At 42.1% G+C, this 14,056-nt stretch overlaps 1 protein-coding gene across 4 annotated transcripts in view; it reads right to left on the bottom strand.

Moving 5' to 3' along the window:
- Nucleotides 1-14,056, bottom strand: part of LOC122557874 (acyl-CoA (8-3)-desaturase-like) — a 46,395-nt gene that overhangs the window by 8,013 nt on the left and 24,326 nt on the right. For 2 of the 4 annotated variants that reach the window (XM_043706025.1, XM_043706026.1), the window contains exons 8-10: nucleotides 7,575-7,672; nucleotides 3,086-3,182; nucleotides 1,261-1,367 (exon numbers count right to left, since the gene is read on the bottom strand). In XM_043706025.1, the coding sequence (XP_043561960.1) occupies nucleotides 1,284-1,367; nucleotides 3,086-3,182; nucleotides 7,575-7,672 (279 nt within the window). In that variant the 3' untranslated portion in view covers nucleotides 1,261-1,283. The remainder of the gene's footprint in view (nucleotides 1-1,260; nucleotides 1,368-3,085; nucleotides 3,183-7,574; nucleotides 7,673-14,056) is intronic. The other 2 variants (XM_043706024.1, XM_043706023.1) reach the window with 1 other exon arrangement.

Genomic DNA, 14,056 nt, shown 5'->3' with positions numbered 1-14,056 from the left:
ATAGTTGGATGAAGATGAGGGAGAAGGTGATAGGTCAGAGGAGGGAGTGATGGATGGGTCCGGAGGGCGGTGCTGACTTGGAGACTTGGGACGGGAATAATGTGGGGGGAGGGGAAACGAGGAAGCTGTTGAAACCACATTTATCCCCTATAGTTATAGCATCCCAAGGTGGAATATGAGGCGTTCCTCCTCCAGGCGTCAGATGGTAACGATTTGGCAGTGGAGGAGGCCCTGGACTTGCATGTTCTTGACGGAGTGGGAGGGAGTGTTGAAGTGTTCAGCCACGGGGCGTGTGGGTATCCCATGATCTCTGAAATGATCTTGGGACCCTGCAACCACATGGGATAAATGTGGATTTCAACAGCTTCCTCATTTCCCCTCCTCCCCACATTATCCCGGTACCAAGTTTCCAACTCTGCCTCCGTGGCTGAACACTTCAACTCCCCCGCCCACTCTATCAAGGATATGCAGGTCCTGGGTCTTCTCCACTGCCAAACCGTTACCTCCCAACGCCTGGAGGAATAACGCCTCATATTCCGTCTTGTGACCCTGCAACCACACGGGATAAATGTGGATTTTGACAGTTTCCTCATTTCCCCTCCCCCCACATTATCCCAGTCGCAAGTCTCCAACTCAGCACTGCCCTCCGGACCCGTCCATCACTCCCCCCTCTGACCTATCACCTTCTCCCTCACCTTCACCCACATATCGCTCTCTCAGCTACCTTCTCCCCAACCCCACTCCCCACCCAATTATCTCTCAGTCCTCGGCTCACAAGCCTCATTCCTGATGAATGGCTTATCCCCGAAATGTCGAGTCTCCTGCTGCTCGGATGCTGCCTGAGCTGCTGTGCTTTTCCAGACCACACTCTCAACTCTGATCTCCAGCATCTGCAGTCCTCACTTTCTCCTAAACCCTATCTTACTTTAACCTTACTGAGTTTTCTGTGGTTAACTTTAATGTTGGATTTCACAAAAACACATCACACAACTCTAAGGGCAAGAAAGAGAACCCATGTAATGGACAGGAGAGAAGAACAGTAAAAATGATTCAATTCAATTCACCTCTCTCTTTCTATGATACAACCCATCTCCCATAACTGTTTGACCCATGTATAATCGCCAGAATTTATTGTGAATGCAACACCACTCCCCTCTGCATTTTAATAACCATATGGTTCCAGGGTTAACTGTACCCTATTCACAGTCCAACAACACAGGATGGCAGTGCCTATTTGTCCTTTGTATAAAGCAAGTGTACCTCCTGCTGAAGGTTGGTGGTACTCACTGATGTTCAATCTGGAAGTTGAGGTGACCTGTGAACCAGTCATTGAAGACAGACTGATGGACGTTACAAGTAGCATGCAACTACAAGAAAAACAAACAGGTTAGTAGTGGTCCATAATCGTTACAAATATCACATTCTGAGAATCAGGTCCTAAAATACAGTAAACACTCAGCTGCTGCTAATGTAGTCAGCCACTTCAGTGGTGGCACAGCATACAGCCTAGACTGGCACATTGTTAGTTCTCGTTTCACCAGCTGTACGGATCAGTTCATGGTGGGAGGAAAACAACAAAGAGCTATTTGCAGGGCTAAGCCATTTACCTGTGGGAATAGAGCTAAAAACTAATTCCGGATAATCAAATGGGAGTCTCTTGTCTGTGAGGTACTGAGGAAATAAATAAAATAAAACAAAGAACTGTGGATGCTGAAGATCTAAACTAAGAACAGAAATTGCTAGAGAAACTCAGCAGGTCTGGCAGAATCTGTGGGAGTTAACAGTTAGAGAGGTAAAAACAATGACTGCAGATGCTGGAAACCAGATTCTGGATCAGTGGTGCCTGAAGAGCACAGCAATTCAGGCAGCATCCGAGGACAGGCAAAATCGACGTTTCGGGCAAAAGCCCTTCATCAGGAATAGAGCCTGGTGCTTCTTTGTCAGAGCCAAGGAAACAAATATGGGCCAGGGATAATCACATTTGTTATGGATATAACAACAGGACATATTGTAATGGATACGATATGGACTGGAGTCACATTTAGGTCCAATTGAGTACAGGTGACAAGTTCTAGTTATGGAAACTCAGCAGCTTTTATGGTCAGTTTTCTGGGGATAGCTCATGAATCACCAAACAACGGATATCACTGATTCTCCTGAGCTCCACATATCCCACTGCACATGCTGTCTTTTCCAAGCATTCCCATTCAATAATGTTCAAAATGCAGCCTCCAGGCTGTGAAAGCCCTTTAAATCCCAGGAAACCTGGTACAATTTGTGATTCAGGTTTGGACAAGGCTGATTCTAGGGCAATTATCTCATTAGCTGATTAGTTCTATGCCAGAACACCAGCAACTTCAGATACATGGACATCAATAGAATCTTGGATTTCTCTGTCAAGATGGCAAAACTGCTGTGGCACCTCATCCATGAAGATGAAAGAATAGACACCAAGGGGCTGTATAAAGCTATCTCCAATGCTTATTTTATATTAATTCAGAGATGTGCTCATTACTAGTTCCTCTTGAGGAAATGGTGGTGAGCTGCTTTTTTAAATCACTGTAGTCCGTCTGTTACAGGCAGACCCACAGTTTGGTTATTGTGGGAGTTCCAGGATTTTGATTCGGCCACACTGTAGGAATGGTGATATATTTCCAAGTCTATATATTTCCAGGGTGCTGAGTGGCTTGAAGGGGGACTTGCAGATGTTGTGATATACCTTCTGCCCTTGTCCTTCAAGATGTTAGTGGTCATGGGATTGCAAGGTGCAATCAAAAAGCAGCCTTGGTGAATTTCTGCTGTGCATCTTGTAGATGGTAGACACTGCTACTATTGACTGTGGATGGTGGACAGACTTTTCCAAGGCCGTGGAACCCTTCACCTTTCTCAGCCTTTCCTTTCCACCACAATCTTGAATTTTTTAAATTCAAAATTAGATTTCTGATGTACCATGTCATTGGTTTCATCTTTTAGTGTGATTTGATATTGAGGGCTTTTACATGAATGTCCAATGTGCATGAAAAGGTGGTGAACAGACAGAAGCCCCTGACCTAGGCCAGTGTCCCAGTGACAGTTAGGCTCTTACCTGCATGGTCAGCCAATCCTCTTTCTGATCATGGTCAATTATCATGGGAATGTGGTTCATCTGAGTCACCCACACAAACCAATTACTTTCCATAAATCTGCAAACAGGAATCGTGAAATTCATGATCTGACTGAAGGAATGTACTCCAACAAAATATAAATAGAATAAGACCACTAATTTGGTAATTAAAATGTAAAACAAACCTCACTGGTATGGTAACCTTCTGCTGATGCTGTCACTAAGTACAAAACCAATAAAAGGCTTTCAGCTACTGTTTTAGGTGTGTCTGCCCAGACTAATATTTATTTTCTGTTAACATTCATATTAGCTTCTCTAGCCAAACCAGGTATAACTTGCTGAGATGGTACATCTGAAATTAAAACTTTTAAATGGAAATGATATAATGATAGGCCTTGCCGTCAATGGCTGTGACTGTTTATTTTGGTAGTTTCTTCTAGTGTGGGATTGTCCTTAGGGGGCAAAGCAAATTGGTCTTATACTGCGTTGGAAACAAATGGTCTTTGTAGTTTGTGTGGATGACTATTAAATGTTCTGTCATTGCCAGAAGGTGCTGGCTTTCTCTCAATTCCTGCCAGTCCATTGCATTTATTTATAGAGTATGGTCAGTCTATGTCCCTCCCCTTCTGCTGTAGTAATTCCTTTGCCAAATCATATAGCGAAGACGATCAAGGAGTAACACTGAAATAGTGAGTCATGTTAGTTAAGTGATTATTTTTGACTGGTGTGGAAGTAATGGGCTGAAAGGCCTTTTTCTGTAGATTTTGACTCTATCATTTATCCACCTTTTGTAACTATTTATTCATCTCTTCAACTAATAAAAATCAATCATCAGTCTTGAAAGCTCCATTTGGTTCAACACTTTCTTCAGGGAGATAGTTCTAGATATCCTCCCTACCTTATGTGAAAACATGCGTCTTGATGTCAGTCCTGAATGGTCTCAATAGTCTTTCAAGGTTATCGCACCTTGTTCTACATTCGTTACCAGAGACAGTCATCTCTTTGTGCAGAATTGAACATTCCCACATTTGCAAGCTTGATGTTGGGAAGAGGACATTGAATCAGACAGGAAGATAGCTGTTGGGGATCCTGCTATTCTCCTGGCTCCACCCGATTGAGACTGTGCCAGGAAGGCCTATGCGTGACCTTGCCAACCCACCACCATTTGAGGCCCCTATGTGCACAGGCAGTGGATGCTCACTATGCAGCGTTGGTTTCAGTTTCGTGCCAGAGAAGGGGAAGGTGGATCTAATTCTGTGCCTGTTGAACTTGCTCATGATCTTGACACTGATTGATCTGTAAATCATTTCTCTGCTGGAGGATTTTTATCTCATGGCTATCCTTCACAGAAGATGTCATCCTATTAAGCCTGTTACTTGGCCCATTTCTCTATCTGGAGGAAGCTAGTCTCCTGAATTTATTTGCAGAGGAACTTGACCCTGCCAACTCAGATATTTGCCCCATAGTATCATCTGGAGGAATTTCATTCTCACAAATGTCTATTATGAAGAAGGCTGCTCTATGGAGACAAATAATTTATTTTTTTCCAGGTATCCTGGATTTCTGAGCTGGGTAATTTCTTCTTAACTATGTCCTGAATCTGTGGATGTTGGACTGACGTCCATGGAGTTTTATGCAGCTCATCTTCATTTTCTGAAAGTTCATCTCCATTGTCAATCTGCAGACACATCTGTGTTAAGCTTTACTTCAATTTGCTGAGGAGGTTGGGCATCTTCATTCATCCACTGTAGATGTCTTCCCAGACATTTTCCTAACCTTGAGCAGTTAATGGAGGATTGCTGCTTGCTTATCATCATCTGTCACTGGGACTGACACTTCATCTATGAAAGACTGAAATGTTGCTCTTGAACTTGTGTCCATTGTACTGTTTTGCTGTTTAAATAACTTCAGTGGAAGATTCATCAATGAGTTCAAGTGAGCTATGCTGCCTTTGTTTTGTTTCCCCTCATCTGCATCAAACTTTGCTGGTTTCTGTCATCTGAAGTTTGATTAGTGATGATGAGTATATTTTGTTCATCTCCTGTTAGATTCGGTATTCTTTATCTTTTAAATTGCATTTTTGTCACATTAAATTGCTCTGTGACATTCCTTATGTTGCAACCTCAGTATAAATTCAATTCTAGGTCCTTGACTTCAATACTGTAGCCGTGCCTTATGTTGTGTGCTCACTGTAGCAGTGATACTCATTGTGAATAACAAGTCTTTGTTTCCTTGACTTCTGTCTTTCCCGACCTAGCTCTTTATTGTCAATTTAAATATCTCCTCCTGAGCTGACAGGGATTTTTAACTTTACTGATTCAGCTCCAAAACAATCACTGTCCAGCTGAACCTCGAATCCAGGCTGACCAGCAGACCCTTCTTCTCTAAGGACTCTGTATCGGCCAAGTGTGGCTAACTGTTGAGCTCTTACTCGCTGTCACTGCTTCTCCTGCCAGGTCTGACGTAAAGGTTTTAGCCTGAACTGCTGTTCCTGCCTTGCTGTTCCTATCACAAATTCTGCTGATAGCCTGTTTGTTCAAGCACATGTAACTGCTGACTGACTGGCTCAACATTCTTAAAGGGGTAAAGTATTTAAAACAGTAAAATCACTTGTCATTGAAAAAATGGTTTCCTTGGATTATTCCCACTGTTGTTACTTGGTATTTGAGCTAAGATGTCAACTGTCAATCATAACCACAACCAGCTGAGTGCAGTGCTTCCCCACCCTCCTTTCTACACATTTTTAATCAATCTGTATTTACATCTCATGACACATCTCCCAGGCAGATGAAATTTGAACCTTCTAGCCCAAAGCTAAGGAAACAACACTACCACTGCACCACAAAGCCATTAGCAGTTAATGTAAGCAACTGAAATTAGTTGAATGCAATTGTTATATAATTAACATCCTAAACCTGCAACCCCCATTGCCTGGAAGGGCAAGGGCAGCATGGGGACACCACTGCTTCCAAGTTTCCCTCTCAATTGTATACCATCACTTTGCCTCATTATTAAGGTGATGAGACTCAATGACTGATGCAAAGTGACTGTCACTGTTTTGGACAAATACTAATGCATTTTTCCCCAATATAGTCTTTAAGTATTTTCTTTGTCCTCCTTTGTGGCATGTTGCTCAATTCAGAGTTGACAAAACAGGTTCTAGCTGTGAAGCTGTCAAGGCACATTATCCGCTCCATTGAAGTTGATTTTGCAAGAAGTTTGTGTGATTTTTTGTGCAACTGTATTTAAGAAGGACCATATGTCTAGATCATCACTGTAAACTCATTTTCACCTTTGTAGCATTGCCCAATTCAACCCCTCCATCAGCTCATTCACTTTTGTTCCCTCTAGACTTTTCAAGTGTCTCCTTGTATACTTCAGGGATTAAGCTAATAGTAAGTCTACTGCCCATGTCCTAAATCACATCAAATCCAATTCAGCCATCACCTGTGCTCTCTGATTTCAATTGGCTCTGATTCAGAAGCACATCAATTGGAAAATTCTCATCTTTGCTCTCAAATCCTTCCAAGATTTTGCCACTCCCTATATCTGTAGCCTCATCCAGACCTACAACCCTCCAAGATCTCTGGACTCCTCTGACTCTTGCCTCTTGGCCATCCACGATTGCAATTTTCCTCTATTGATGCTTTACATTTAGCATCCAAGGCACTAAGCTCTGGAACTCCCTCCCTAAACCTTTTTGCTGTTCTACATCTCCTTTAAGATGCCCCTTAACATCTAGCTCATGACTGAGTTTAGTTGACGGTGCAGCTTCTCATTACAAAGAGGAGAAGGAATGAGAAAGAGCAGAAAAACAGGCAGTGAGAAATAAATAAATGTCCTGTGCATCTAACAAATAAACAAATGTACAAATCAATGCCACAGCTTCAGCAAGTAGAAGAAGTGTCGAATAAAGGCTACTGCAACCCAACAGCATTTAGCAAGAAGACTGGATTCTCAGTGGTGGATACAGCAGCTGTTAAAACATTACGTCAACTGTAGTGATCAGGATAAATATATAAATAGTCTGACTGAGGGCAAGAATAAATTTTCATTTATTAGAGACTGTTAATGTCGGGAGCTAGAGGGAGTGGCAAATGAGCAGCCAGACAGAAATAATTAGTGTCAGTGAATGAGGAACCAACAGACAGGCAGTGAAAACAGCAAAAGCAAAAGAAAAGGTAATGATTGAGAAAATAAAAGATTGACAGAGAAAAAAATCAGAGAAGAGGAGAAATAAAATAAACAATCAAGATAAACAAGGGGTCAACACTACCTAAACCTATTCAAATCGATTAAATCAAACAGGGAGCAAAAAGACCACAAACCACAACCAGTTCCCGACAGCTCCAAATATGCTAGGCATTTGTTAATGGATGGTTAATGCAGTTCAGACACACAGTACCAATTACTGCAATTGTTCAACAGACAAACACATAATATAGGTAGTATTTCGACATGGGAACCCCACCTCACTAGAAAGAACATTAACAGAAAACCTTGAATGCCAAGCAGTGGGATGTAAGTCAAGCTGATACGAATGTAGAAAGACACCATCCAGGCCAAGTCCTATAAAGGGCAAAAAAAAAAATTTATTAGTTGACATATTCTTTTTCTTTCCAGTTTTGTGACTTCTCCCCTGACAGTGATTGCTGGTCTCAGGGTTCAGGTCCTTCTATCACTGCACCCCACTGACTGCGCTCCATTTATGAGCTGAGACAGAGGATGTGAGCAGGCTTTTGAAAAATTGGGATGAGGAGTGCGAATAAAATCATAGTTAATCCTGTGCTAACCCACCCTGTACCCAGGAGCAAAAGCACTACATGGGTTCCAGCCAGCTCCTACTGAACATCAACAGTCAACTTCTTCCACAAATGAATCGCATGGAAATTGCAGGCTAGAAAACAAATTGTGAAAATATTCAGCAATGCAGTTACAGATTCAATCAGATGAGAACACTTTGATCTGTATAACACCAGTATGAGGTAGAATGGCCACTGGTTACCGACTTGTTGCTGGTAATGGGAATAATTTGAATTAAAAGAATCCCACAAGAACGAAACAGGTACAATATTACAATGATGGATTCTTCTTATAATGTATTAATGTTTATATATTACAGAATCTCAACAGCAGTGGTAGTTAAGATGGATAGCTTCTGATTAATCATTTTCCAATGTAGAACTCTTTCAGGAGCAACCGGGCTGTTCACTACACCAGTTATGGAGTGGGGGAAGGGTTCCCATTGTGTTCGAGCAGAACTCATGAGGAGCTGGCCCTGCAGCCCATGATATGCTTTGTCTGCATCAAATGAACAATGATGCACTCAGCACTGTTTGAATGGAGACTAATCAGGGAGTTTGCTGAGTTATTTAGGTCTGTCTGTGAATTTGTGTGAGAATTTGTGCTGAGATTTGTATTGGAAGTCTGTTTGAAGCATTGCAGGTTTCTGTTGGAATCTATGTGTGTGGATTTGTGTTGGGATGTGTGCACGAGGTTGCATTGGGATGTGTGTGTGTGAATTGGCGTGGGATGTGTCCGAGAGCTGGCACTAGGATCTATGTCAGAGCTGGTGCTGGGATATGTGTGACATTTGGCGCTGAGAGTGAGAGAGATTTGGTGCAGTAGGTGTGTGTGTTAGCACTGTGATGTGTGCAAGAGTTGGTGCTGGGATGTCTGAGAACTGGCGCTGGGAATGTGTGTGAGTTGGTGCTGGAATATGTGTGACAGTTGGTGCTGTGAGTGTATGTGAGAGTTAACACTGGAACGATGTGTGTGAGTTGGTGCGGGAGATGTGTGAGTTAGCGCTGGGATGTGTGTAAGAGTTTGTGCTGGGAAGTGTCTGAGAACTGGCTCTGGGAGTGTGTGAGAGTTGGTGCTGGAGATGTGGGAGAGTTGGCGCTGGGAGTGTGTGAAAGTTGGTGTTGGGGGTGTGGGAGAGTTGGCGCTGGGAATGTGGGAGAGTTGGCATTGGGAGTGTGCCAGATGTGCTGAGTATTTTGGGGATTTTTCCAGGTTGGCACTAAGCAATTTGCAGTCATGCACATTTCATACTAATCAAATCCCAACAACAATGCAGCCCCTATAATTAATTCTAACACCAGGTCTGAATCCTGGAACAAACTCACAACTGAGGGTTATGTCACCCATAATGGAGAATTCTTCTGAGTTAGTAACAAAAAGGTTCAACTCTTCCAACATCTGACCATTTGGCACTTAAAATAAACACTTCTCCTGTGGTAACATTCATTTTAATGTTTAATGTATTCCTAAACAGAATTAATTCTATGTAGTACATTCTGTCCCTACAGGATAAAATGACTCAAATAAAGTGTGGGTGTCCCAAATTCCTAGGAATGCAACAATTCCTTATCCAGTCTCCTCCAATCATTGGCTTGTTACACCATCTGACTGCTGTCAATCAAATCAAGTAATGCATTTATCGAAACATTCAGCTGTCCATCATAAAGTGGGTGAGTCAGATGAAGCAGAGATTTGGAGCAACAGAGATGGGGTTGTTAGTGGAGCAAACCTGAGACCAGTGGGAAAACTAGCATCTTCGAGCAATTCCCTCTGCTGGACCGAGATTGGAGGTTGTGCTGGGTCCGTCTCCGAGGCTGTGTGGATTTAAGTTGAGGTTTGTATCAGGAGTGTGTAGGGGCTGTGTGGGTTTCTGTTAGTCTGTGTGTGGGCTTGTCTAAGTTTGTGTACAGTCTCGGCAGAATCTAACTGTAAGTTTAAGTCAGTGATCATGTTGTCCTTTGTCAATGTAATTCCTACCTTTATATCTCAGATTTAAATCCCTCCCCCTCCATTCAGTTTTCATTGCTGAACAAGCTGATATTTCCTTCCATTAAATATTGGGAAGACTGAGACCATCGACTTTGTTCGCCAACTCTAACTCCCTTCTCTAACCACCATTTCCATTGCTCTCTGTGACAACAGTCTGATGCTAAACCAAGCTGTTTGCAAACTTGTTGTTGTATTTGACCCCAAGATGAGCTTCCATCTACATGCCTGCCTCATTACTACAGCCGTCTATTTCCACCTCTGTAAAAGTGTCTGACTCCTGTGTCAGCTTCTGTGCTGCTGAAACCAACAGCTACATCGTTAGTATCTCTAAAGGTGACTAGCCTCATGCACTCCCAGCCAGTCTCCTACGGTCTACTCCCCGTAACCTGCAGCTCAGCTAATAATCTGCTGCCTGTGGAGTCGATTTTCCTGCTCCTCGGATGCTGCCTGAACTGCTGTGCTTTTCCAGCACCACTCTAATCTAGAATCTTAGCTCAAACCAAACCCTATTCAATGGCTCCTGACTCTGCGCAAGCTGACCTGAGTTAGCTAGTCATTCAGCAATGCCTCAGTGTTAATTATGTTTTCAACTGTCGCTATCTCCATAATTTTCCCATCCCTGCAACCCATCAAGATAACTATGATACTGTCCTTCTGCTCTCACATGTAGCTCAATTTTAACTGCTGTGCTGTTGGTGGTCTGCCCAAAGCTCTGGAATTCACTCTCTAAAAGCCTCTCCATATCTTCACCTCACTTTCCCCCATAAAGATTACTCCTTAAAACCTAAATAAAAACCAAAAGAACTGTGGATGCTGTAAACCAGAAACAAAAACATGAATTGCTGGAAAAGCTCAGCAGGTCTGGCAGCATCTGTGGAGAGAAATCAGAGTTAATGTTTTGGGTCGACTGACTCCTCCTCTTGAGGAAGGGCCACTTGACCTGAAACGTTAACTCTGATTTCTGTCCACAGATGCTGCCAGACCTGCCGAGCTTTTCCAGCAATTTCTGTTTTTGCTCCTTAAAACATACCTCCTCAATGAAGCTTTGTCTGACTTCCTGTCTCAGTATGTGATTCAAGCATTTTATTTTATGTAATAAAGCTTCTTGGGATATTTTCAAATGCTGAAAGGCGCTATATTAATAGTATAGCAGTTGTTTTTGAAGTTGTACTATGTCTTTATGTAGTTTAATGCACTGGGTCTTTGTGTAGTTTACTGGAGTTTGCGTTGGCTTTGTGGCTGTCATATCTGTCTTGAAGGGAATAGCTTTGCCAAAATAGAACCTAAATCGATGTGTTGAAATACAGGCAGATACTATACAATCCAAATTGTCTGTAATTTAGCCAGATAAGGGTTCATTTGATCAACATTTTCACCATAGTCTGGGTTACAGATAGAGAGAAACTGTTTCTGCTGGCTGAGGAGTCTATGACCAGAAGACTTTGCTGAAAATTTGTGCAAGACTTTTCAGGAATGAAATCAGGAAACAGTTCTACACAAAATGGACAAGCAAAGAGTAGAACTCTCTTCTGCAGTTGATATTAGATTAATTGTTAATTTTAAAACTAAGATTGATTGATGTTCTTACCCAAAGGTATTAAGTGATTTAAAGAAAAGGCAGATAGATGGCATTCAGTTGCCAATCAACCACAGTCTCATTGAAAAGTGGTACAGTCTTCAGATGCAAAACAGCCAACTTCAGTTCCTTTTCAGGATTTGTGCTGCTCATTCAGGTACAAATTAGAGGAGTTTAATTTGGGGGTGATAGGGTTGTCTAAATGGAATTAGAATGTTTTGCACTGATTGGAGATGGGACAAGAGTTTGTTAGTGGAGGTACTGTGGGACCAACAGGAGTTAGTAGAGACCCTCTGAGTGTTCTTCAACAAAGGATAGGCTGATAGTTATTTAGTTATTTAGGTAACAGTGGCAGTTCACCAAATATAGTCACATTACTACATGGTCTTGGGGAGTAATGTGACATGGTCTTGGGGAGTGGGTACAAAGAAGTTTATGAGAATAGCATTTGGAATGAGCGACTTCAGTTACATGGCGAGGTAAAGAAGCTAAGTTGTTCTCCTCGGAGAAGAGAAAGTTAAGATTTAATACACGTTCCAAAATCCTAAAGATTTATTAGAATAATGAGAAGAAACATTTTCCTACAGGGTGACGTCAAGGTAACCATGGGACACAGATTAAAGTTAATTGGCAAAAGAACTAGAGGGTCAGGAGGAAACGTTTTATTAGATTGATGAAAAAAAAACACATTTTTTCTCATCTTGTGCTTATCAGCATTAGAAATCCCAATGTAAAGGGGAACAACATCTTTATACTGTAAGGAAATAACATGCTGTTTGATTGGCAAGTGAACTCTGATTAGATAAGGTGTTGCTGTGGAGAATGCACCAGTTAGAAGATGATGGACTGTTAATTGTGAGTCATGTATGATCTACCATGCACCATCTGAAAGGGTGGTGGAAGTAGTTTCAATGTTTAGTTTTAATAGGAAATTAGATTCACACTTGTGAGAAGAGAGAGTTGTCAATGGAACTAATTGGGAAGGTTTTTCAAAGTGCCAGCATAGATACAAATGGCTGTATTGTCTCATCCTTTGTTTTACTATTTACGTCGAACAGTTGGTAGAGACACTATGGATACTGCAGGCATGGGTGATCACTTGTGACAGTGTATGACACAGAGAGAATCTTAAAAGTCTCTCAGCAGAAATTGCCTCTTCTCCTCATTACTGCTGACCAAGTTAATTTTTTTAAACCCTCTTAGTTTGGGCTCATTGCTCATTGATGACATGCAATCCCAACTGCCACAATGAGGCAAAGTTTCAAGAATGGGTGAATATCCAGTAAATCACACCACATCTTGTGACTTTGGAATTGGCTTCTGCCAAGTTGCCCACTATACCCTCATAGGATGGCATATGCTGGCCTAGTCTGGTCCAATCACACTGTCTTCTTAAAACGAAATCAGACTTCTCATTCGCATAAAATGCTTGTTTTGCATTCATAATTCTATTTTACTACATTTGCTCCACACATTAGTTAATTTTGCTGGACAGCTTACTATTTTTGCCTTGTTCATACTTACCTTTAACATTCATTGTTGCTATCATTTAAGAAAATCAAAAAAGGGAGTAGATTTAGAGATGCACATGAAAGTCTGACAGGGCTAAATGGATTTAAGTAAAGACCATGTCTTCATGGGGATTGGGTGGACAATCAATATAGGTGCAACACACTGAGGACGTCTATCTACAGAGGTGCTTATTGACTCCTCCATATGTACCTGGAGTCCTTGGAAATCTGTCTTTAATATGATGTTATGATTAGATTAGATTAGATTACATTACAGTGTGGAAACAGGCCCTTTGGCCCAACAAGTCCACACCGACCCGCCGAAGCGCAACCCACCCATACCCCTACATTTACCCCTTACCTAACACTACAGGCAATTTAGCATGGCCAATTCACCTGACCTGCACATCTTTGGACTGTGGGAGGAAACCGGAGCACCCGGAGGAAACCCACGCAGACACGGGGAGAATGTGCAAACTCCACACAGTCAGTCACCTGAGGCGGGAATTGAACCCGGGTCTCAGGCGCTGTGAGGCAGCAGTGCTAACCACTGTGCCACCGTGCCACCCACACCACACAAGCGTTAGAAGCAAAGTTTTGTAGCATTGTTTCCAGACCCTGAGAGACTACATTGACTTGGTGACTTCCTGCCATTTAAGCGTCACCTTACATTTATTGAAAATTTGCCTGCTTCTTTAAATAGGGCCATTAACGTTACTGCACTTCCTATAACAAGATCTCTTTGCTGGCCAGCAAAGTGGAACTTTCTACACGTCCCATTACGATCAATTAATTCATTTTCTACCACTACCTCGCCTTTAATAGTGAGTGGTAGCCCTCAAGGAGCCACCTCATCACTGAATTTTACACTCTCAGCCAAGTGTTCTGAAAGCCACTCTCTGGGAAAGCTATTCCTGTACGCTAATAGCCTACACAGTAAAACAAAAATAGTTGGGTATACACCTGAACAAACAATATAGCCCCCTTATCCTCTCATGCATTACTGAGTATATTAGTTATACCTCATTGGGCATTAACGAATAGAACAGTATTCTTGAATATCCAGTCATAATT

This window comes from Chiloscyllium plagiosum, chromosome 16 (assembly GCF_004010195.1).
Source record: "Chiloscyllium plagiosum isolate BGI_BamShark_2017 chromosome 16, ASM401019v2, whole genome shotgun sequence".
NCBI classification, from domain to species: domain Eukaryota; kingdom Metazoa; phylum Chordata; class Chondrichthyes; order Orectolobiformes; family Hemiscylliidae; genus Chiloscyllium; species Chiloscyllium plagiosum.
The sequence above is the reverse complement of the archived record's forward strand: the minus strand, read 5'-3'. Positions and strand labels throughout refer to the sequence as shown.